We start from the raw sequence: 24,086 nt of genomic DNA on the forward strand, positions 1-24,086 counted from the left end.
TATATATATCACATATACATATAATTTACTTTACACATAATAATATGAAATGATATATATACATATATATACACAAATTATGTATATTACGTTTATACATATTAAAGTTTTACATGAGAAAGATATTTACATATTTTTCATGTTATTCTGTATATCCCAGTAAATAAGGATGGATTAAAATAGGTTGAAATTTTATCTATCTGAATATGTATTTTAAATAACAAAAATTTTTTTTCTTTTTATTCAATAATTGGATTCAGTTGGACTGACAAACTATAATTTTCTATTCAGAATTTTGAATTGATTATTTACGAGGTACGGAAAAGTTATTACTTTTAAATTGAAAGAGATAGAAATGTGCTCCATCCATTTCGTATAACGGAATAAATATACATTCGGATTCATTTTAACGTTCTCGAATGCGTATTTCTAAAAATCTGAATATATCTCAATCTAATTCAATCTATTCTCTTATATATAACCACACTTACTTCTATATAAACTTAACAAAAAGTATAATAAAAAGAAATATATATATATATAGTGGAATATACATATTTACAGCTACAAATTATTTACGACTCGTTTAGAGTAGTAAACGTATTTCTGAAAAATTTGAAATTTAACTTGTGAACAATGTGATATATATACTCTGTATAATTACTTTGTACAAAACTGTTTTGCTGAAAATATGCTGTTAACATACATATCATGTGCACATTCCACAGTTTATTTAACATAGATATTACGAAATTAACGTTAATAATTATTAAATATCTCGTATTCTCAGCGTTCTGATTGTCTTTATTCTTTGTTCTGCCATTTATAAAAGTAACAATATTAAGCCGATTAAAGTGCAATCAGCTTCCAAAAGAGTTACATCCGTTTCAGCAATTAAGAACTCGGAGGAAGTTGCACAAATCCTTTTTCCTTAATCAAATCTTAGATTTTAGATCCTCTCGCATAGTATCTAAAATAAAGAACAAAATAATAATATATAAGACAGTATTCGTCAGTATATTTGATATACAGCAAATATCATTAAGGGGTTATACTACCCAGGCGCACTGAAAAATGAACGTTTTTTTGGGAATTTTTTTCTTGGAAACTATTCAATGGATCATGGAAAATTAAATTTGAGGCTTTATTATACATGTTTTGAGGTATAAAAAAATTTTTATTATAACTTTTGATACAAAATGGCGTCTTGGCAAGTAAACGGAACATGTATTTTTTCCGAGGAGCGAATCTGCGTACATCATAACATTCTCCGAACAGCACCTAGAGCAAAAAAAAAATTTGTCGTTAATCTACATCAGTTTTGCTAGGGAAGTACCCACAATTATACATTTTTATCGAAAATTCGCAAATTGGCTTCAGTTTGAACTTATTTTTTCATTTTTTCGCTAAAAATAGACTTTAAATTGTTATTAACAATTTTAATTATTTATCAATCTTAAAAAGCGCGTGTACTTCCCTAGATAATTTATCTAAGAAGTTTCAGTTAAAATTTCAAGTTAATCCGACAAAAATTGAGCGAGTAACAGTGTACGCAGTTTTGAAAAATGTAGTTTTGAGAAAAACGCAGTTAAAGTTTCAAAACGTATTTACTATATGAAATATTTAAAATATCGGCTTTGCAATTTTTTTACCTTTACTCTGCTATTCCAGCACCATATAACTGTCCTTCCAAGAATTCATTTTGCTCTTCTGCTTCTTTTCTGAGCGATGTAAGGTCCTTCCGAGTGCTTTTTCGATGTTTTGATGCTGAGCGGTTTGCGGCTTTTACTCGACGTTCATCAGTTTCCATGATAAAATTGTATAATTCAGAACTGATCCTTAGCTGAAGTGTGCTCATGACATCTAAAAGTCCTCGAAAACCATCGTTGTATGTTATGGCAGCAATGTCAGTGGCGATATCAACCACTGCTTTACCGCTGGAAATTGTTTTTGGTGCAACAATCCAAACGACGGCATTGAGGCTTTCATTAGCATTTTGAGTGAAACCTCCTAAGCAACGGGAAAGAAGATCGTCTCTTGTCAAATCTTCATAAATTTTCTGAACGGCATCGAAAACTTGCATTGGCATGGTTTATGAGTATATACATCGAGAGTATGCGAGGCTTTCGCTCTTTGCCAAGAACACCAAGAATCTTTTCCTACTGGACACTTGTCGTGTTGAGGCTTTTCATCTGAAGATATTTTATGGTATAATGTAGCATAGATCTCGTTGCGCATGTTCTCCACTGAATCTGTATTTCGACGTATAGCGAGACCATAATACACACTTAATTCATCGATCAATTTACCAGTCAACTTGCCTCGACCTCCAAGATTTTTAACTTCTTTTTTTAAATTACGCAGTCTCGTTCCAAGCCTTTTTTGTACATGTCCAATACATTCTTTCTTGGTAACAGCAAAATTACCATACGGTTTGGCATCTTGAATACTTTTGAATGTTTTGCTGTCATCATCTCCGACGTAATAGGCGTATCGAACGTTATACGTGGACTCGGAACGCGAAAACATTTGCACGACTGCGTCAGGCTCCATTTTCCCTACACTTCCGCTATGATTTCATCATACGACTTTTGAAAGACCGGTTTTGGGAGGCACGTAAAGGCGCAAAATTTACTTATTCCTTGAATTCCGATACCAATAAGTCTCATAGCTAAAGTGAGCCGTCTATTTACATCGTAAGCACGACCATTAATTAAGGGGCTACTGTCAATAGTTGCATTCCCGCACTTTTCACACACAATAACAAGCTTGAATCCAAGACCACGTTTACACGACTCCAAAAAAGTCACACTACCTCCGCATTTTTTACATGCTAGAATTTGCGACAACATGCTAAAAACAGCAAGAAAATTGATGATTCAATAGCCAAATGCAGCATCCACTTCAGTATCATTTTCTGCTGTCGAAGATTTCATTTTTTTTGCTAATCTAGAAACACCTTCAGTGTCGCCTTCTGTGACGGTTGGGCGGCTTCCTATTGGCGATTCTGCTCCGACTGGCACGAGTAAAGGACCCTCTCGTCCCTTTTTTATACACTTTCTCACTCATTTTTATAGAAAACAATAAAATAAATACTACCGTAACGTTTATGAGCGCGCAACTCGGAGTAGCACGTGGAACTGTTTACTGCGTGTTTATTCGCAGTCTAACGGTTATTGTAGCGTCCAATATGGCTTCTCTGAGATTTATTAACGCCATCTATATGTATTTTGAAGAAATTAAATTGATTTGTACAGACAAAAATTACCAACAAGCTATAATACGTTTAAAATGCCGCGCGCAGGTGAGAGGCCTTTTTAAACGTTTAGGAGCGCTCGACGTTATCTCGTTAAAAATAGTTTATTGAATTTTCCCCGACAAAATAGTGTTTGCATATCATTCTTGGATAGTTTATGCATTATTTAAGCCAATAAAAAAAAATTTGAAAAAAAAAATTTGCTGGGTAGTATAACCGGGACATAAGTAACATTTATTTTGGAAAAAAATAGATTTACATGTACTGTCCAGGTCTCTGACTTCTTGACAAGTCTCTGACAAAAGTAATAAAATTTCGATCCAAAATCAATATACAGATTATCACCAACCATATGATATACCTCACCAATTGCGACTTATTCCCGATCACTTAACTGAAAAAAAAATTATGTAATATTAATATTAACATGTCTTTAATATCAAAGTATTTAATATTTCCTAGTGTGTACAATTGTTTGATCGATGAGGACAAAAAAATTTTGGCTTCTTTTGTTCTGATTGGTCAAACATAAATCTTTCAATCTTCAATTTCATTCGTCAAAATTGGTCTGTTTTCTGTTCCTACATTAGACTGTTCTAGAGACCCTTTAATCAGAGTCGCGACACGAGAACAGCCAATTTTGATCGGTTCGTCATTTTTCAGCAATTCCCGCCAATATTCGAATGTAAATATTGGCTGCGTTCGGGAACGTCGCTCGGATGCCTCGGATTCATCATCTGTCCTTAACATTTAATGTTAAACAAGGACGGATGATAAATCCGAGGCATCGGAGGCATCCGAGCGACGTTTCCGAACGTAGCCATTGTAGGAATAGGCGATGTGCGTATCGATACATTAAAAATCGTTTGCAAACTAATCTATTTTGTAAAGAATCAATTTTTCCCACCAAAACAAGCATAGAATGACAGAAATAGCGTTAATAGCAGCTCCCTGAACGCACATTTTTTCCAACATTTGTCGCCCATAATGCTCGACGTTCAACATCACGCGGAAATATTTTCATTACGTAGCCTTTAGCTGCATAATTATTGCAAAATGGGGCTGCACACCCAACCATTTTGCAATAATTTTTAATAATGTTCTAAAAGTCGTACTATAGAAAGACGTATCTTACGAAATCATGACTCACACAAGAACTATGAAGGTTAGAAAGAGACACAACATATTCCTCTCTCTTTCTTGTGATTTTGCTGAAACTAGAGACTTTTAATATAAAGAGACCGTAAAAGAGTGTCTCTAACTAGAGTTTCCGTTCCTCGTGTCGCGACTCTGATTAGAGGGTCTCTACACGACCGCGCGACAAGCAGCGACAAGATGAATGAAGGGACTTCGGATAATGTAATGCAATGGCACTGTTGAAGCTGGCAACGCTTTTCAAAAATATATTCGAGGTGACGCAACACCCGAGAAGAGAGGAAAGATACGTCCGGCTTGCTCGAATGGTCTCACGAGATTTCCAAAATTACTGCCAGTACTGAAAATGCTACAGTTTACATTACGTGCACTATAGATTTTTAGTACTGACAGTCAATTTTGGAACACAGCCAGAATGACAGGATAATCAGGGTTTCGTTCCAAAATTCAACTCTGTCAACTCGAATATCATTTTATTCTTGTTGATCACCGAATGTTGAATAAAAAAATACTCGGAATTGACAGAGTCAAGTTTTGGAACGCATCCCAGTAGGGACACTTGTGTCGACACCTTTGATCTTCGTATCGAGAGTCAGATGATCATTCGCCATGTAACATTTAAAACAGTGCCCCTCGACATTTAAAACTCGGCCGCTGAGCCTCGAGCGATAATGAGGATAGCGCGCCGGAATCAACTCGAAATGTGCATCTAATGGGTGCATCCAGAAGCACGACCGCTCACTAAGCGCTCAGTGAGCTCTTGCACCTAATTGGCATATTCTATTAGATCTAAAAATATAGACCAAATAGGTACAAGAGCTTACCGAGCGCTCAGTGAGCGGTTATGCTTCTGGATGCACCATCGACATCTAGAATGGACCGCTGATGGCAATAGTGGAGGTAGAAAGACGATTAGAGTGAGAGGCAGGAATAATAAGATCGTTCTTTCTCTGTTTACTGTTGTTTCTAACTACTGTTGGATTAACAACAACCAATCAGGCTTCAGTAAACAGAGAAAGAACGACCTTATTATTCCTGCCTCTCACTCTAATCGTCTTTCTACCCCCACCATTGCCATCAGCGGTCCATTCTAGATGTCGATGGGATGCACCTAATGGCTGCGTTCAGCAGACTCAACAGTTTTGCAACCATTTTGTGATTTTTCGCTGAGATAGGAATATTTCTTTAAATCTAAAAATAATATCCAATCAGTGCGACGAATCATAAAACAGTTGCAAAACTGCTGAGTCTGCTGAACGCAGCCAGTCGAGCACTGATTTAAAAAATCCAGTACCGAATAGAGAATATAATGCTCCATAAGTAATAATATAATCACAATTGTAAAAATTTTACAAAAACATAAAATGATGAATAAAATTAATTTAAAAATAGCAAAAACTAAGAATAAATCAAATATCAAATTTATTTAAACTTAATTATAATTATAAATAAAATATTTTTATTAGTTAACTTACCTTCATCTAAATAATTATACATAATTTTATATGTAATTATATATAAATATATATATGCAATTATACATAAAACATTTTTTCCCAGGTATTTTTAATGTACCTGCTTAAAATTTGATTCCATTACATGTAACGGAATCAAATTTGTTTTTTTAACAGAACACACATAACATAAATATAATTAATAAATATCTATATACAAATAATTAAAAGAAAATAAAACACATAAATATTATAATATTTGTTTTATTTTCTTTTAATTATTCAAATATATTTATTAATTATATTTATTGAAAAATTAGATGTGTGTCTATCATAATAATTATAAAATTGAATTGAATAATTAAATTTTATTAATTTATGTTCAAGATATTGTTATATTTGAACTTACTGCAGACATCGAATTTTTTAATGTTTCGATAATAAATCTCTTTAATTTAAAATAATCATGAAACTGTATTCGATTTGAATTTTGACCATACTCTCTAAAAGTATAAAAGAATCAGTATATTATTTCTGACTTCAATGCTATGATTATTTCAAACTAAAGACACATTTATTATCGAAACATTAAAATATTGTGACTATGGGTGCTTTTTATTTGATGACACAATCGACAACGTTGTTCTTTCTTTCTCTCCTTCTTGATTCAGAGAGTAACAAAGATAGAACAACACTTGTGTCGACTTGTATCATCAAATGGAAAGCACACCTAGTATTGCCACAATTTTAAAGCCGAATGTATCAGATGGACTAAAAAATGTACTAAACTGTATTAACTTTAAAAAGAAATTTAGTACAATTGTAAAAAGATTTAAACACATATTTAAATTAAATTTTCTCTTTAAAGAAATGTTATATATGAATTATATTAATAAAAATTTTTAGGATAAAAAAATTATATAAAGCTTACAGATGAACTTGCAGTGTAGTATAAAAATATTACTATACTTAAATATAAATCAAATTATTTTACTGCTTCTATAATTTTTGCTCTGTAATTTTATTCTGCAATTTCTATATAATTAACGGCCATTGCGCAGGTCCGCGGACGGTGTTTTTGCGCTTTTACGATGCTGTGTTTCAAATTCATCGCGAGTGACGGTTAATTTAACTCCTTCATCCGTAGATACATATTTAAATTCTGACATTCACGTAAATTCAAATTGCATTCGTTTAGTTGTGGAATATAGCTATTTATAGAATGTCCTAAAGGAATTAAGAGTGTCTCGTATGTATGCGTAAGGTCACCGACGAGATACTATTAAAGACCGACATCCTTACGGGAGTTCGCGTCCTTGTGAATATTGAAGTGATTAAGAGTTAAAAACTGATAATATTGTACTAATTTTATGATTTATTAGTTTATGCATTTATAACTCAATAATACTCGATTTTTCTTTAAAATTGAGATTTCAGTGTTGTATCATCAAAGTTTGATTATCAATAAAGATGATAATTGCAGAGAAAAAATTGTGATTTGTTTGCAATATATGGGATATTACAGTTTTACAAGTATATATATTTATTTATGGGACATTTATGTAATAAAAAATCATGAATTTAATAATGCATGAGTTAAATATATTTATGTTAATAATAGCAAATTTATATCAATTGTCGGTAATGTCAGCGTTCTTGAATTACCTCCGGGCCTTTGGGGCCCTTTTTATACCGCCGAAAATTTGTCCAGGGTTGATGGTCTTTAATAATATCTCGTCGGTGGTAAGGTATATATTTGAAAGCGTTTCTGCCATTTTTGCCTTCACGTGATTCGCCGATTTTGGGAGGAACTTGCATACTGCGCATGTTCGCCGCACGATCTTTCGTCGTAAATAAAATTCTACATCATCTTTGACGATTCACTGGGTAATTTGTTAGTTAACTAGTTGCTACTGGCGTAATTTGCGCCGCATGCTACGTTGCTGTATCCGATTTAATAATTCTGTGCACAGCGTCGCTCAATTTGTCATAATAATTAGTAATTTCATTTACAGTCATCGAGCCAGACTGCTGTGTGAGATAATACGATTTATACGCGCCATATCGCGCCGTGCATGTTTATAAATTTAACGGTATGAATACGTGCAAACGAACTGGCGGCACAACTGGTATTTTAACTTAGGATAACTCGACAGCAGAATGACGTATCGAAAAACATCGCCTTTGAATAATCGCTCAGTTTGAGAGGATCGACGATCGATCGGAGCAAGCTGTCACTTGAATGGGCAACTCCAATGCTAAAAGGAACTGTCATAATCAGCAGAGGTATGATAGTCAGGTGAGTATTGTTTAAACTCAGATCCTAACCTATAATAAAGATTTGTTCTCCCATTTGACGTTTGATAAACATCAACAGTTACATTAGTAATAATTTTCCATTTAACAAAATTAACATAATATGTTTTACATAACAATTACATTATTAAAAAATTGTAATATTAATGTAATGTTACTGTTAGTTAAATTTACTAAAAAAAATTTTTATGTTCTGATACTGTTGTGTGTTTGCATTTTGCATGATGCGTTATAGTTAAATATACGCATTTTGCATTAAAGGCAATGTTATTGATTTACAGTACAGTCTCAGTGATTTGCTTGGTGGAAGCTGCGTCAACAATGCAACAGCGCAGGCTTCTAATGAGGAAGGGAGATCATTGTCTCGTGCTTCTCATAGAAGGTAACACGAGTTAGCATTGTAATTAGTTTTCGATAACAGATTTTTATACATATTAAATATCATAACTACAAGAACTAAATTTGTACTTGTTCACTTTTTAGTTGGACTAAAGGATATTGCACTACACAGGATATTCATGGATCTTCCAAAACAGTATGGCCCATTTTACGCTCTCAGTCAATGTTCCTGCCAGAATTTCCAGTCAAGGAGATACCTCTGAAAACAGGATACATCTTCTTAGATGTAATAGCTAAGGGTGCTTATGGCAAAGTATATCAGGTGCAAAAGCAAGAAACTAGTCAGGTCTTTGCACTGAAGGTGATTAGCAAAGCCATGATTGTGGCAGAAAATTGTGTCAGACAAGCTAAGGAGGAGGTACGTTCATATTTAAAATGATATAGCTTTGATAAATATATAGATTTGACATAATATATAACAGATTTGATGTTTCATACTTAGGCAGCGATACTGAGAATGGTTGGGCATCATCCTTTCATAGTGAATTCCGTCCACAGATGGCAAGGCAGGAAGACGTTGTATATATGTATGTTTTCTATTATTACAACATTTAAATTTTAATGTGATTCTAAATAGACTGACAGATGTAAATAACATTGCAGTGATGCATTACATTTCTGGAGGAGAATTATTTTCACTAGTTGACGAGTATGGCTGTTTACCTGAAAAAGTAGTTAGGATATATGTAGCTGAAATTGCTTTAGCTATAGGTAAGAATAATTTCAACAATCAATAATGTACAAGAGTTCAGAATAATTTCAATTATCAGTAACATACAGGATCTGAAGTCTGTACTTTATACAAAAACGTGTGTTGTATATAGATTTTCTACACAATGCTGGTGTAGTACACAGAGATCTGAAAACAACCAATATTCTACTTGATGATGTTGGCCATGCTGTGATTATCGATTTTGGTCTGGCCAAATGGTTACATCGCACAGAACGAACAAACACATTCTGCGGAACACCTCAGTATATGGGTAAGAAAATGTTATATAATAATATACAATTATAATAACATACACACATACACTCCTTGTATCGTTTATTTCCTACACATCGACATAACTCAGAAAACAAAGTTTTCCAGAAAATGAGTTTAAACATTTTTATTCATTAATTTGGAATATTAACCTTAAAATGCAATTTTAGCGTAATAACTGATTGTAGAGGAATAAAAATATATTCTTTCTTTTTTTCTCTATATTTCAATTTTTTTTATATAAAATATAAAATGCACTTTTATATTATCATACTTAAGTGAATTTTTCATGATTTTTCAGCGCCGGAAATCCTAAAGAAGGAACATTATGGACAAGAAGTCGATTGGTGGTCTCTGGGTGTGTTAGCCTGCATTTTACTTACAAATAAGGTATGTGATAGATTTCAAGTACATATTTTATACCGCTTTACTACAATTATCGAGGGGGTAACCACTAGCTGAAATATTGTCCCACAGATTACATGATTTCATTTGATTATAAATAATTTTTTTCACTACTATGAAGCAATTTAGTAAAATATACGATTTTATTTAATATTATACAATGATTTCTCGTGGTTGCATATGTAATTATCGGATTATACATAGAGATTTTATATAAATTTTATAATGATTTCGAGGATTCTGTCCCACGATTACATTAAGTGGTTACTCCCTCGACAATTATCATTCAACATTATATTGCGAGTCTATCGTTTTAAGTGCACCGTTACATATCATTGCATTAGAAGAGGACAACATCACAAGACTCCGTGGCGCAACGGTAGCGCGTCTGACTCCAGATCAGAAGGTTGCGTGTTCAAATCACGTCGGGGTCAAGATAATTTTTTTTTTCGTTTTTTAATTATTTTCTTTAGCTAAACAGAGTTAAGAAATATAACAAAAATTAATTAGTTTATCGTTAATGGTCTTTTTATATCATTCGTTTTGTAAATAGTTGACTATGCATTTTACCTCAATCTATATTGTAATATAACGTAAAATTTGTGCTTTTGTATATCTACAGTTAGGAGTCACGAACTGATATTTAATATGATATTAAAAACAAATCCGTATATAATTGTAAAAAAAATATCGCCCCCGGGTGGGCTCGAACCACCAACCTTTCGGTTAACAGCCGAACGCGCTAGCCGATTGCGCCACGGAGGCATTCGACTACATCTCTTTTAAGAGTGCACTTACCGCCTATCATCTATTTCTCGCAAAATTATTTTTCCAAACATTAATTAGAAAATTAAATGAATTAAATTTTAAGTTTTAAGAAAAAAAATGCGAAATACAAATTGCAAAAGGTAATTTTGCATTTACACAGACATTTCGCTTTAATAAATTTTTTTTACAAAAGAAGGGCAATGATTTGTTACTCTACAATAATCTAGCATTGAAAAATAAAAATTCGGATTTAATAGCAGAGGAAAGAAGGCGAATGCTTCAAAAATAGCTAAACTGTACCAGGTGTACTTATTTCAAGTTAACCTTTAAAATGCGGGTGTTTTTTAAATTTTATGGCTTTTCCTTAGGTAAGATTTATTATATTTAATTATATTCTTTATATCTCAAAACATAACACTGTTTCAAAGCTACTATAATGATTTTCCAACTGCTCTATGATAATTCTAAAATTATTAAACATAAAAATGGACAAATACAATATAATATGAAAAATAGAACAGCGCTATATAGTAGCTCTCCTGTTCGGTTTTGTAAAGATTAATTGAATGGCTCTCTGATAAAATGTTGCAATTTTTAAAAAATCTTATAAAAAATATAAAAAACATGTAGTCCATGTTTGCACGATTAAACAACGTTTTTTTATTAAAATATCATTTCATAAAAATGATGGTTGCAGAATTTTTTCCAGGGAGCCCTTCAATTTCGAGGGCATTGAACGGCGAGAATGCAGAGCGATATGATGAAATGTAGAGAACAATGATAATGGAACAATCTCCGCGCAACGAGTTGCAAAATTCTTTTTGTCTCTCTTTTTCTTTCTTTCACGCCTTGACATTTCGCTGGGTGCACTCACCTTATGCACTGCAACCTTGTTTATGCCTACCTACTCAGTGTATCGCCGTGCGATCGAGATGCTCGCTCGCCCTTTGATGAATCGATGCACCAAAGGAAAATGTCGGCTTGCACCGCGGCGATGCGACATTCGCGAGCAGTTACACGACTGGTGCTCTTATGCAAGTGCATTCTCCATGGGTAGTCAATTCGTTATGGAATTGCATTTGCGAGAATAGAAAGGTATCGGCTGTGACGCCGTAAATCCGCGGATCGCCTCTCTTAGTGGCAGTTTATTGCACCCTTGGCAGAATGATACTTACAATTAGTGGGATTTATTGCGTTTTCTACACATTATGACAGTCTGAATGATTCTTCTGCTAAGTGCTAGATACTTTAATTATTTGTGATGAATTATAACCTATCTATGCAGATATTATAAAATACGGTACATACTACATACATATCTTCCCTTCTAATGACATTTTCATTTATGCTGTGTGTGCATTATGTATATAATTATCTTTATTTATTTATTTATTTGAAAGAAGGCTAGACGGTTCCATACTATCGATAGATATTTGCCTTAAAAATTAATAAGCTCTCCGTAATTGATAATTCTATGCATAAATGTAATCAATAATGAAACTCTGGACAATCTTTTAGCTTGGATACTTAAGTTGTCTACGATGTGAATGATAATTATAATCTATCTCTGAAGATATAAAATACAACATATATGTCTTCCCTTATAGTAATAATAAGACTCTAAACGGTTCTTGAACTCGAAGCCAGACATTTAAATTGTCTAGGATAAATGATAATTATATATAATCCGTCTTTGAGTATATTATAAAAAATATCATACATATCTTCTCTCTCTTCCTTTCTAAAGACATTTCGTTTGCGATATGTATATATAATTATATATTCCTTTTTTTATTTGAAAGGAAGCTCGTTTTTACGGACAGATCAAGATTTGTCTAAAAAGATTGATTAAACTTTCCGTAATTAATAATTTTATGCGTAAATGTAATTAATAACGAGATTCTGGACAGTTCTTGAACTCAAAGTCAGATATTTAAATTGTTGAAGATGAATGATAAATTTATGTCTGAAGCTATGTATATATATATATTTTTTTCTTTTTAATTGCGTTTTCATTTACACTGTATATATAATTATTTCTTTATTTATCTGAAGGAAAGTTGTTATATTATCAATCAAAATTTGCCTAAGATCAATAAATTTCTATAATTAATAATTTTATTCTTAAACGTATTTAATAATAATATCGAGTATGTTACTCAATAGTAAAATCCCATTATCTTAATGGAATGAAATTTTCGACGAAACATTTATGGAATGCAATGAAAGACACGTTTTATTTGATCTTATTGCGTAACGTAAACGATTTGTGGGTAAAGTGGGCACGGTAAAGGGTTAAGGGTCGTAAATTAAGGGGTTATTATCATTTACTCAATTCGCTGCCGGTGCGCGCTCGTTGTGCCTTGTTATTTCGTGTTAGAGAAGTGCGAAGATGTTTATCGGCTGGCGGAAGCCCTCGATTATCGTATCTGACACGGCACGTATGTACGTACACTGTGTACGTATGTACGTACTCTGTACACGCTGTCGAGAACGGCTAAGTGCTACTTCGTGAGTCACTCGTTAACTTATTACAACCGCGGCGTTGATCCTCGTCGTTTTTGCGATGCTGAAGCGCGATGTGATTGACAAATCGCTGCTTATCATGATCTAATGTTATCACACGGATCTCTGCAAATCGCATGGTTTATCAGCGAGCGATTTACGCAGTGATGTGCCACTTGCATCCATTCCTCTTGCGTCCATTCTGTCATCTTTCCACAGATGTTATCATTCACAGACGTATCATTCGTTTTCTAGATATCTTGCAAATATCTACAACTGCTTCGTGCGATCGTAACGTTCGTCGAGTGAAACTGTACTTTACGCTGTAATTCGGAAGCGACTTATAATGACTGTAGTCTAGAACTTTGAAAAGATGAGTAATTGCGTGCAATTTTAGGTATACTGTTGTACTGTTATGTTTCAGTATACTCAAGTCATACTGTTATGCAGAGAGATATACTGTTATATATCAAAAGAGTAATAGTAATCTAATCCCTTTAGTTAAATAACATTTTGTTATTTTTAACTTTCATGTGTGTTAAAATGTAAATCAGTTTCTCGATTAGTTTCTTAATTAGTTTCGAAGTAAATATTTATATTAACGTATGCACTTAGTAAATAACAAATCAAATTTGAATAAAATTTTATACATTTTCTCAAGTTCGAAATTGTTTAAGTTCATTGTTTAAATTAACGACATATTGAGAAGGAGCAGTGGCGATCTATAGAAAAATGATTAAAAATAATTTAAATTAAATAATTTGACTTGAATTTAACAGTGTATTAATAATATTAAGATATATTACGAAAGATATTACGTATTATAGAAGAAAATTACGTATGATTGTGTACAATACCGATCTCGGAAGTCTATTTTCGTTTCAATATATCGCTTGAAAAATATCTGTTTATGTAAAAACTCAGTAGAGTCCCGTAATTATGATCATAAAATTTTATACTTTTGCACTTCTGTATTATTAAAATCTGAAACTTGAACTTGCTCGTGAACGAGCACGAACGATCCATAAATGGGCGATTGGTAGTAACACGAGGCCGTCGGGAGATTCATAGTAATAATAATAATTATTATTATAACGATGATGATAGCAATAATACAAATAATAATATTAATAATAATAGTGGTATTGGTACTAAATCGTAATAATAATCAATAATAATAATGACACATGTATCTCTAAAAAGAAGACAGAGAGAGTCGAACTACTTACTATTATAGTTTATCGGGATGAGCTTATCGGATGTTGTAGTGGTGTGTCATTCTCGGATGGGACACAAGGGATGGGGGTTCCATAAAGGGAATGAAAGATATTGATCGGGGGGGGGGGGGGGGGGGGGAGGAGCTAGGCCGAGCTGGCATTCCGTGATGGACCGCCGCGTGTTCTCCGTCTGCCGTCTCGCGATGTCCACCGGTACGCCGGATCACGGGCGTCAGATCACCATGTATCGAAGATACGATCGATACACGGTGTCATTCGCTCATGTGTCGCAGCATCCGGTAACACGCGATCGTCCTGCGCTCCCGGAGATGCGCTACCGAGATCGTAGTGCGCCGTCGAAGATCGGATAACCCTACCCTATAGAAAGATCGATGGGGTCGATGGGATCGCTCTTTCGCACTCTCTCTTTCTCTCTCTTTCTCTCGCCCTCTCTCTCTTTATTTTTCTCTTTCTCCGTCATTCACACTGTGCAGTATTTTCACATTTTCTGGGTTTATCGCTGAGAGTGCTTCTTACTCTGGCATTCGCATTCTCGCTCTTTCACAACATACACACGTATGCACACACATCCACACACACACACACACACACACACACACATACATCTTTCTTTCTCACTTCTGCTCCAGTTTTCTCGCGACGAACTCGTGCCCACGTCCCGGTGGCTAGAGACGTCGATGCCTGAGCTCGTCCCGAGGAGCAGTTTACTTCCTTCTTCTTCTCCTCGAGATGATGCTGCTGCTGCTGTTGCTGCCGCGCTGCTGAGGTTACTCATCAATCAAACCCTCCCCGTGCCAAGATTTACTGCTCGGGTTTCGGGAGCAATTCCCCCAGCTTCGGTTTGGCGTTATTCTGCTCCTCGGAAGACTTTTCCTCCTCACTGCTCTTGGTGTCCTCCTTGCTGTCTTCGGAGGACTTCTCTTCGGAGGAATCGTTGGAGCGTTCCTTCACCTCTTTAGCGATTTCCTGCTGTTGCTGTTGTGGTTGCTGTTGTTGGGCCAGCTGCTGCTGCTCCTCAGCGGCCGGAAGGTCCGACTTGGCCTGAGGCTGCTCCGGCGCTTCCGCCGCATCTCGCTTGATCTGGCTGGACTCTTGAGGCTGTGCGGGCTGTTGTTCCTTGGCCGCTTCCACTTGCTGGACAGGAGAATCGGCGCTCTTCGGTTCCTTCTCGGCCTCCTTCTCAGCAGCTACCTCAGCTACCTTCTCCTCGCTTTTAGCCGGTTCCTCGACTTTGACAGCCGGCTGCTCGGCGGGTGCTGTCTCCAGCTGCTCGCTCTTTTCAGTCTTCTCGCTCTTCTCAGCTGGTTTCGGTTCCTCTACCGGCGCGGCTGCTTGCGCTGCGTTTTGCTCGACCTCGGCGACAGGCGCGGATTTCTCCTGCAGCTGAACAGGTTCCTGAGCGACAGGAGCTGCAGCTGCGGCGGGAGCTGCTGCAGCGACGGCGGCGGGCGCAACGGATTCCTCGGCATCGCGAGTCACACGGTCGGGCTTGTCATCGATCTTGGCGTGGGCGAGCGAGTGACCTTCAGATTCCTTTGGTAGTTCGGCTTTCGATTCAACTTTCTTTTCCTCGGTGGCGGCAACCGCAGGAATTTCCTCTTCCTTTTTCGCAGCTGGCTGCACTGGCTCCTCCAGCTTCTTCTCCTCTTTCGGCTCTTCGTTAACAGCGATCTTCTTTTCGGCAGCGCCATCAGCGCGCTTCTCGATGGCTACAGGCTTCTCGGCCGCAGGTTCGACTGCCTCCGCGCTTTTACCTTCGACGGCTACGTTTTCCTCCTGAAAAGCATATTAATATAAGATTAGAGGATGAAGCTTAATTTAAGAATGGTATAAAAGAAGAATAAAGTGAAAAAGATCAAAGAAAATTACTTAATTAGGGGAACACACACACACACACACACACACACACACACACACACACACACACACACAAGAAACCTACTTTTTTTTCAACTGGGATTTCAACTGGTTGTTCCTGCGGCGCGATCTGCACAGACTCTTTCGTCTCGGATGCCGCTTCTTTGAGGGTCTCTGGCTCTTGTTTCTTCTCGGTGGCCAACACTTTCGGCTCTTCCTTCTCCTCGAGCTGTTCCTCGGAGGACTTGGGCTGCGCCTGAGCTTCCTCGGATACCACTGCTGTTGGCTGCTGCGGTTGCAATGGCTCGTCCTGCTTCGTCTCGGCCGGCTGGGCTTCGTCGCTAGCAGATTCGCTGCTCCTTACGGCAGGTTCGTTAACCGCAGCGGGTTGCTCAGCCGCTGGTTGGCTAGCTGCTACAGGTTCCGCGGGTACGCTGCTCTGCACAGCCGCCTCCGCCGCCTTCAAAGATTTCACCGCGGTCTTCTCATCAATTGGCTGTGGAACGTGGCCCTCGTGATGATCGGCCACTGGCTGCGGAGGGTGGCCCTCTTGATGATCGGCCACTGGCATGGCAGCGATCATTTTCAGCCCCAAGAGGCATACCATCGTTACCACAGTGAATTTTATCATTGTGATATCTGTAAAAGGATGTTCGATATTAGATATTCTTGTTGCTAAAACATTACATCGTAGCATTGATAAAATCTTAACTTAATTCTGTTAATTTACATTATATCGTTAAGAATTGCAGAAAAAGTATTTAATCGATGGCTTTAAATATCTTTGAATATAAACATCGCGCAATAAGTCTTTTGTGATTGCAGGAGTCATCTTAAGGTTTTACTTTCTTAATTAATTTTATAATTAGTTGTACGTATTTTCATGTTAATATTTATTACGTTATCCGTAAATGATGAAAAACGATCATTGCATGACAATGACATCGTAAAATAAATATGTTTTTATATACATTCATAATAAAATTTATAAAAATTATTGTTGGTTATAGGCGACTTACATATATAATATGTGTGTTACAATTAAGATTAAAAATTATGATGAGTGTTACAATTATTTTTTATCTTTCTATCTCTAACGAAATTCGTTTGGATCCACACTGAGAAGACATTGAGACGCGCAATCTTCTAGTTAGGCAAACGGACGTGAGGACAGGCTGTCAGCGTGACAGCTCGGCCTGAATGGCCGAGACGAATGTATGAATGGGCCCGGTTGTAGATCGCGAGACGAAAGGACAACAGCTATGATTGTTAATGAGAGGAGGAGAGCTGTGGAGGGCCTCGAGGGGAGGAACGGTAACGTCGCGCTGGATGCCGGTGAACACTACTATCGGGACTGTCGCGAGAGAGAATCGGCAGGAAGGAGAGGGACGGGTGACATTGAACCGAATGCATCGAATAAGGCGAACATTATGGAACTAATGACAGGATGCGTGCCCCTCACGCTTGTTATGTGCTTGCGTTTACGGCTTCTCCGCACGTTCAATTTTTCTCTCCGTAAAATGCAGAAAAAAACGAGAAAAAATGGTTGTAACGTCTTGCACGGACTTTTGTTGTACACGAGGTGAATGAGACGTTAAGGACATGGATCTCTCATACCTCAAAGGAAGATTTGCATAAAATGTGTGGAAATCGTGAATTTTTGAGTTAAGCGCGCGAACATTTGAAAATAATAAGTCTTATCATTAACCCTTATAATTTTTAGCAGATCTTACTTTAACGAATACTATTTTCTAAAATTTTTAGAATGAATTTTTATCATTCTGAAGAGTAAAATCTTGCTCTTAAAGATTGAAAATTGAGCCACTATTTTTCAAGGCACTTAAAAAAATTTAGAAAGTATAGATTTGCGTTTGTAATGTATACAATATATTGTTTCCAATGACGGATTTATGTCCGTTTCCATCAATATAAGATAATTTCAGTTTACCTTACTCTTTATTTTATTTTTTTTAGAGCTAAAAGAAAATGAGCAAGAATTGGACTAAAATTAAAGTTAATTTATATTGACAAAAACGGACATTAGGTTGATAATGTTCGTTTTGTGTTTTCTGCGAAGCGTATGGATAATAAATTTATATCGCAAACTCTACTTTGTGTACATTTACGTTGCAAAATACATCGCGCGACACTAGACTATTCTGCGTTCGCGAGTAGGTGTACATGAAATAGGAGACAAACGACGCGGTATTTACGCATCATCAAGTTGGTGCGCCTAGATCGGCATGCATTAAGCTCGAGTTAAGCGTAGTCACTCTGACAGAAGCAATCGCTTTTCCAATCTGTCTTTTTGCGTAGCTATCGTCGATTAATCAATTCATCAATGAATTCGACGATCAAAATATTATTAAATTGCAGATCACACTTAATTTTTAATTTTGCATCCAATTATGAGTCCTAGTACTGATCAAAAATCATGAAACAATATGGAAAAAATGGTTTTACTGAAACATCTGAAAATTCAGCTAGATACAAATCTGAAAATAGTTTTGTTTGGATCATCAAAGTACTTATGTATAAGGATACTTAAACTGGTTGAAGAATGTTGAACTTTTTTGCAGCATTGCTATCAACGTTTAAGCGTTCTATATAATTATTTTAATGGTTCTCATCAAAATATTATTTTCAGTTCAGTATTTGTATCTAATTAAATTTTTAGATACTTCAGCAAAGCCGTTCTTTCCGTGTATTCCTAGAACAACTTTTTGATGATATGCGAATTAAAAATTCATAAGTCACATAGAAGTATAATAATTCTGCATTAATTAGCTATAACTGGAAAAGTTATGAGGCATATATTATTCTCGAGTCGCGTACGGCATAACGATTCAAATTGCTCGAGAGCGGGGGCTGCGCTCGTCGTATGCCTCCGGACGGTGGAAACCGTCCGGTTGTGGCAAACCGGAATACACTGAGAGTCGAGAGGGATGGCGAGAAGTGGCGACAAAGACGGGAACAACGAGGCGTAGTTACGGCGAACAGCGAACGGGGCGGGAGGTGGCAAAAGGATCCAGTTTTGACGATAAGATCGAGAGGGGGGTTTTCACGTTTGGCAATGCAATTGCGGCCGGTGCAGCTATTACGTTCTTGCTGAAGCCGACCGTCTTTTTGCTGTAATATCATATCGGCGGTATCGCCGAAATTGCTTTGGCGTCACGACAGAAAGCGACAGAAATCGAAACTGCTCTCCCCTCTCGCTTTTGCCCAAGAATCGCAATACGCTTTCGCGTGAAAGTGGGAACTGTCCATATTGCAAACTGGGACTTCTTTTTATCTGCAATTGCATAAACTGATTTTGATCTCCATGGTAATTATACTAATTACCGTAACCGTAGTTGCTTGCTTGTTTTGATAGATAAAATAGATAGGCCTGTTCATTTTATATCTATTTCTATCAATGTGAATTAACTGTAATCTCGATTTTTTTTTATTTACTCTTTACTTTTCATCTTTTTCTAGTTCTTATAATTAGAAAAACATAAAAGATAAGTTAAACCGAAATTAAAGTCAATCTACATTGATAAAAACGAGCATTAGCTAAACTTGCTGACAGTTTATCTTTTCTCTTTTTCTCTCCACGTGGAAAGACAAATTCTACAAATAGCTAAAAAAATATAGGCCTACATTGTAATTTGCGAGATTCTCGATGCGAGCAGCTGAAGTATAAGACCCTGCACACAATGGAGGAATATTAGGAATAGATATAAATATTAAGATTTCAACCATAAACCGTGTATTTCGATGTAACTAATTTCTGATAGGGGTTTCTCTGATTTGAAGAAGTCTTAACATTTATTCCTGTTCCTAATTCCTTCTTTCATTATGCGTAGCCCTTAAGTCTCCAAATATTAGCGTGGAATTAATTAAGTTCACTGCGGATGTAATTACACCGGATGTACGACGGCGGCACGTAGTCGCAATAAACTTAATTGCGAGGCAATTCAAGTACCATTGCCGTTGACTTATTGTTCGCGCATCACACAGACGTGTCTGTTAATTATTTCCTACACTACAGGTTACGCGAGGACGAACGACAGACGCGTGTTTATCATGTCTGTCGATGTAATCTTCTCATAATATAGATAGACATAATATAGATAGTCGGAGGCATTGCCTCCTCTCTATTCTATGCCTATATTGCCTACATTACTTCTTTTCTTTATTCTCCTTCTCTCTATTCTTTCTATTCTATGAATCTTCCACTCTCCATACAATCTTCGAAGGGAGGAAATGATGAAGAGAGAGAAAAAGCAGAAGGAAATCACGATGAGGATGACGCGCGTTGAATTCGCACCGCGAATACAGATAAGTGCTCGGCGGCCAGGTCGATAGACGCAGGAAATGCCTGTGAAAGATGATGGACGCCGATTACCTCATCAAGATCATCAGAGGTGTAATAATGGTACTACACTTACAAAGAAGTGTCGCGCGCTTCAACGTCAATGATTGTAGCCTTCTACTCTTCTCTCTCTCTCTCTTTCTCTTTCTCTCTTTCTCTCTTTCTCTTAGCCTTTCAGCTCTCGTAGCCTTTTCTGATTGCGACGTGTTGAAAGAGCGGCGTCCGCTCGTCTAATTTGAAGCCGCGAAACTCCCGTTTAATTCGTAGTCGTATAAGATCCTTACTCATATAAGCGCAAAAGTTCACGAATTTTGTTCCTCTTAGATTCAAGCTCACGTGAATCTGCTTCGTCGTGATGCGAGGAAGATTTTCGGGGTTTCGCGGAGTTGATTCTAAACAGAGATTCAGTGCACGTTTGACGTTCCATCGATTGCGAGATGTGCCGGGGAAGATGGTTGCCGGTTGGCGACCTCGAGTCAACGTCGTCGCGGCGCAGGTAATTCGCAGATTGACAGATTAAGCCGGCTAATTACGGGGCGGGAAGGAACGCGAAATTACGCAAACGTGCTCCTTGAGAAATCTACAAATTATGTGTATAACGACGACGGAGCGTGGCACGCGAGCGACGTGCGTTTCCTCGCTTTGACCTCTTAATTTCTCTTTATTAACCCTTCAGCCGCGACGCACATCCAACGAGAATTGGAATACTTGTAATGAAATTTCGAGTTTTTGATAATAAATTTAGTCGTTACTGTGCAATCGCAATGCCTTTCTACCTTGTTTGCCGGTAATTTGAAATAAAAAGGTATTCTACGTGCAATGTGTATGAATGTTGCAAGAGAGAATTGATATAAACTAGATAAGATATTTCGTGTTATAACATTAGATATGTTCGAATGTATTGGAAATTAATAGTTATCGTAAGAAACATAATATAAATTTTGATGACTAATGGTATGGATTTAATCCTGCTATTCTGTTCAGGTTTATTTGATGCAATGTGTAATTTATTTTCTTGAGTTTTATTTAAAAACTTTTTTTTCTAGATTATATATATATATATATATATATTTGATAACTTTGTTAACGTAAGATCTTTTTTCTGTGAAAATTTTGTATTTTTTAGAATTTTTTAATCAAATGGACCTAAACGACATGTAAGTATAATAAATTTGAACAGATCAGCATTGACATCGATAATGTTAAATTTATGATGTAAGAAGACCTTTTTACATCATGATCAAATTCATGTCAAAATCACATCCACGTTTTTTAGTGTGTAGTTCAAGAGGACGGTTTAATGGAATGGATCGCAATACATTTTTGCAGCGAAGAGAAGGGCATTTGTCGAAGCGTCGTTCGCTATTTCGAAAATCCGCATTTGCCGCGCCCCGACTAATTGAACGGACGGATACAAGCGCGGATGGCGAACAATAGCATTATCGCGCGCGCTCCACTTTCAAAACTATCCCTGTCGCCGCGTCGCCGTCGTCGGCACCGAGTCCTACGCGTGTTGCGAAAGAAATACTTATAGCTGCGAGAAAAATCCCCCGTGCACAAACATGAGGCTAATAATCGTGCCAAGTCCAACCAACCGCGTCTGTCGACCGCACATGTCACTGCGACTTGAGATTTTATCGAATGGTCTCGATTATCGGTGCTCACCGGAATCTATAATGTACCTCGTTTTTGAGCTAAACTGTGCAGATAGACGGCTTCATGTAGGGTTTAAAAAATTAATAAATCGATGACGTGTCAGGAGTGAAAAAGAGTTCCACTTAACGTTTACGTGATCGATTATATCGAAGAGGGTTACTCGCGGATTCGCGCGATGCTAGTATCCAAAGATCGTTCGACGAAGGAACCCTTTGATCGATCGATTAAAATATCGAGTCATGTAATCCGTGATGGTCAACAGGCTCATTGGGGGTTCCTGATCGAAAGATCGTCTCTTCGCCGCGGAGACGCGCGGGTTTCTTCGGTCGAGGTGTAGTAGAATTCTGCGAAAGAAAGAAATGGAACTGTGTACTCACGTATTTTTCTCTCCTCCGTGGAACGTGGAACTCTTGCCAGTCGAATCGACGTCGGGCACAGCGAGACGATCTCTTCTCGGCTTGTCTTGCTCCTTGTCTCGCGGATCGGCTCTCACCGGTTCGCGCGAACTTCGCGGTCGATCGGAGAACGAAAGAAAGAACGCGGGGGAGGTTCTTGTCTCTGTCTCTCCTTCTCTTGTCTTCCCTCTCTTTTTTTTTCTCACGCGCGTGCGATTACGCTCGTTTGCAAAGGACCGTTGGTGATCGGGATGAAGGTTGGGTCGTGTGTCGAGATGGAATCGCCGGGGCCCCGCTTATATACCCATTTACCCACCCGTGCTGACAGCCAGGATCGTGCAAGGGGGCCCCGACCCACCTCGCCGATCGAGCTACCGGGAGGGGCCCCTCTTTTAGTCTTCTCTTCGCCCTTCTTGGACTCTCTACCTACCTTATCTCCCTCCTTGTCCTGTACCTTCTCTCTTTTTCTTCCTCCTACACCGCTTCTCGCATTTCTGCCTCTCTCTCTCTCTCTCTCTCTCTCTCTCTCTCTCTTTCTCTCTCGCTCTCGCTCGCTTCTGCCTGTTCTTGACTTGTTCGCCGATTTCTTCGCTCCTTTCTGTTCCGGACCACGATTATGCCCGGCACTTCATGCCCGGTTTATCGAGATGATCTTCGCCAACGGATTCATAACGTGGCTCGTGTTGTGCTGACCCAATGGGATCACGCCTTGAGCGAGCTTAATCCTTTAACTGCCAACGTTGTACTGTATGTTCAGCTAGGAGCGGGAATTTCGTAATAAATGGCCGACTAAGACTTCCTATTATTACTTCGTAGTCATTTGTACGTTATCTCAATTTATATAGAGTTAATTAATTCACATGATGTGCTTGATTATCTAAAACGACGTAGTTAAAGGGTTAAATTATTTATGATATCGAATGGTGAAAATAATAGTATGAAAAAATTAAAAATACATTATATTTTTCGAGAGGAGATGCCTGTAAGTGCCTTATCTGGTCACAATTAAAACTTATAATTAAATATTACACTGTTAGGAATGTTCTTAAATTTTATTAACTTTTAAGTTACACAAATTAAACTTAATTACATTAAATTTAATGTGTTTATAATTAAAAAGTATATTTGTGTTCATGTACATAAAATTTAATGTATTTTTCACGAAAATTTATGAAATTTAATGTACTTTTCATAAAATTTGATTAAAAGTACATCGAATTTCATAAATTTAATGTACACGTTCATTACATTTAAGTAACTTAATTTTCAGTTAAATCATTCATTACTTTTAATTTCGTTCACGACCTTCATGTACGTGTAAAGAAAGCTTGTGGCTACAT

At 37.0% G+C, this 24,086-nt stretch overlaps 2 protein-coding genes and 2 non-coding genes across 5 annotated transcripts in view; 2 read left to right on the top strand and 2 right to left on the bottom strand.

The window, feature by feature from the left end:
* Positions 1-7,672: 7,672 nt before the first annotated feature.
* S6KL (ribosomal protein S6 kinase like) overlaps positions 7,673-24,086 on the top strand; it is a 67,692-nt gene continuing 51,278 nt past the window's right edge. The window contains exons 1-8 of one of the 2 annotated variants that reach the window (XM_018513236.1): positions 7,673-7,752; positions 7,881-8,164; positions 8,463-8,563; positions 8,665-8,938; positions 9,023-9,107; positions 9,184-9,291; positions 9,405-9,563; positions 9,867-9,955. In XM_018513236.1, coding sequence (XP_018368738.1) covers positions 8,108-8,164; positions 8,463-8,563; positions 8,665-8,938; positions 9,023-9,107; positions 9,184-9,291; positions 9,405-9,563; positions 9,867-9,955 — 873 coding nt within the window. In that variant the 5' untranslated portion in view covers positions 7,673-7,752; positions 7,881-8,107. Of the gene's footprint in view, positions 8,165-8,462; positions 8,564-8,664; positions 8,939-9,022; positions 9,108-9,183; positions 9,292-9,404; positions 9,564-9,866; positions 9,956-24,086 lie in introns of both variants that reach the window. The other variant, XM_018513237.1, reaches the window with a different exon arrangement.
* TRNAW-CCA (transfer RNA tryptophan (anticodon CCA)) lies at positions 10,333-10,404 on the top strand. The gene has a single exon. It is a non-coding gene; the product is annotated as a tRNA-Trp (tRNA).
* On the bottom strand, positions 10,662-10,735 carry TRNAN-GUU (transfer RNA asparagine (anticodon GUU)). Its single transcript has one exon. It is a non-coding gene; the product is annotated as a tRNA-Asn (tRNA).
* On the bottom strand, positions 14,983-23,033 carry bnb (bangles and beads). The gene is made up of 3 exons (XM_018513235.1): positions 22,729-23,033; positions 16,424-16,977; positions 14,983-16,257 (listed from the first exon to the last, which is right to left on the bottom strand). Exons 2-3 carry the CDS (start codon positions 16,967-16,969, stop codon positions 15,283-15,285), a joined length of 1,521 nt encoding a protein of 506 aa, XP_018368737.1. The 5' UTR covers positions 16,970-16,977; positions 22,729-23,033; the 3' UTR covers positions 14,983-15,282.

Source organism: Trachymyrmex cornetzi, unplaced genomic scaffold (genome assembly GCF_001594075.2).
Source record: "Trachymyrmex cornetzi isolate Tcor2-1 unplaced genomic scaffold, Tcor1.1 scaffold454, whole genome shotgun sequence".
NCBI lineage: Eukaryota > Metazoa > Arthropoda > Insecta > Hymenoptera > Formicidae > Trachymyrmex > Trachymyrmex cornetzi.